Consider the following 2,023-nt stretch of genomic DNA (forward strand, 5'->3'; position numbering starts at 1 on the left):
ATACTCTGATATCTCTGTTTTGTTGATCTCTGATTTGAACTTCAGAGGTTGTTTGGGTTCGTCTGAACCACTCATATTTCCATCCATCAGAGCTCTGCACAGAACAGGTCAGTGTCACACTGCCCCCTACTGGTATGATTGTTGTTCCTGCTGTCAGTGTGGCCCAGGGTCTATATGCTGTTATCAAAAACAAGGAGTGAAAATAAAATTCATTCAGTATAAGAGCATAGACACATTTTAAAAAGCTACATTTTACTAAAGAATGCTTTAATGTTATGCAGTTTCCCAGTTAGAACAAAATCACTACCCTTCTTTATTATATGACTATTGCTTTTGTCTTTGTTCCAAGTAATGTAAGAGGTTTTGAAGATTTATTTGTCCCTGTCTCAGCAGGGAGATAATATTAATGCAACTCTTGCTGTAGATCTCAAAATAAACGCACTGTTTGTCCATTCTATGGCCTGGAAATGTCACATTAATGTAAACTTATACAGTTCTCTGATGAAGGATACACAATGATGGATTAAGAAGGTTGTATGCAGGTTTAGACAATCAAAACATCATTGAGGACCACTTTACATTAACATAAATTTTTGATGTTCCCCCTTTTTCTCTTGTGATTTGCAACAAACAAAATATCATAAGGGCACAAAAAAGGCAACAAAAAAAAAGCTAAATTTTAACATTTTAAGATAATGACCTTCCCACTACCAATGAAATCTACAAAAAATATTTATTTTTTTTGTTGTGTTTTTTTTTTAACTCTTGTCTGTCTTTTCTCTGCAGTTTAAATTTACAGCGTGTTAGAAACTGTTCACACATATTAACAGTTGAGATACAAATAAAAAAACGAAATCAACACAGAAAACTTCACATTGTATGTTTGATAATCATGAGTGAATGTATATTTCAAACTAAATTACTGAACTCACTGGTTATCTCAATGATGACATCATAACTGTCATAAGTGTAGTAAACTGGGTTTCCTCTTGTTCCTCTGCAGCGGTAGATTCCTCCTTGAGATACTCTGATATCTCTGTTTTGTTGACCTCTGATTTGACCTTCATAGGTTGTTTGGGTTCGTCTGAACCACTCATATTTCCATCCATCAGAGCTCTGCACAGAGCAGGTCAGTGTAACACTGCCCCCTACTGGTATGATTGTTGTTCCTGCTGTCAGTGTGGCCCAGGGTCTATATGCTGTTATCAAAAAGACAAAAAGAAAACACACAGCCTTTGAACAACATTTTAAAATATGCTTTCATTTTATTTAAATTCCAACTTCCAAGAAGAGATGTCTTTGCTGAGCACGCATCATTCTCAGGGACTCCTCTCATCCTGCCAATAAACTCTTCCAGCTCCTCCCCTTCAGCTGACGCTACAGGACCCTACAGACTAAAACCAGCAGGTTTATGAACAGCTTCTTCCCCACAGCTGTCAGCTTACTGAACTCAGTCCCCTGCTGAACCTTTCCATCCACACCCACTTATCCCTCCTAATGACCATGATCATGACTGTCATTCATTCTCAACATTCACCATATGCTTACATTGGTTACTGCTATAGTTTAGGACACTGAACCAGTATAGTCTCTGGTATAGTGCGTACACTGTTCACTATTATAGTCTGTTCAGAGCGCTACGCTTCCACTGTGAATATATTCATAGCACTTTGTAGATCTGTTTACCATATGTAGCACATCTGTATATATTTAGCAAAACTTTATATTTGTTCATAGTACATCTGTATTTCTGCCCGTCTGTATAGCAATACAGAACATCTGTATACTATATAGATCATCTGTATATCTGTACATATGTCTGTAGGTCATCTGTATATTTGCTCTCTGTACATAATCTGTTCATAACTATCCCACCATTTATTTATACTACCCTTATCTGTGTATAATTGCTCCTATTTTTAAGCACTTACTACTCTTGCACTCTGATCAGATGCAAACTGTATTTCCTTAACCTGTATTCATAGATGTGTAATGACAATAAAGTTGAATGCTAATCCTAATT

At 36.5% G+C, this 2,023-nt stretch overlaps 1 protein-coding gene across 1 annotated transcript in view; it reads right to left on the bottom strand.

Moving 5' to 3' along the window:
* LOC102206370 (uncharacterized) overlaps window positions 1–2,023 on the bottom strand; it is a 78,400-nt gene that overhangs the window by 4,454 nt on the left and 71,923 nt on the right. The window contains exons 4-5 of the mRNA XM_013916073.1: window positions 933–1,199; window positions 5–177 (exon numbers count right to left, since the gene is read on the bottom strand). Of these exons, the coding sequence (XP_013771527.1) occupies window positions 5–177; window positions 933–1,199 (440 nt within the window). The remainder of the gene's footprint in view (window positions 1–4; window positions 178–932; window positions 1,200–2,023) is intronic.

This window comes from Pundamilia nyererei, unplaced genomic scaffold (assembly GCF_000239375.1).
Source record: "Pundamilia nyererei isolate P.nyererei 1_Seehausen unplaced genomic scaffold, PunNye1.0 scaffold00453, whole genome shotgun sequence".
Lineage (NCBI taxonomy): Eukaryota > Metazoa > Chordata > Actinopteri > Cichliformes > Cichlidae > Pundamilia > Pundamilia nyererei.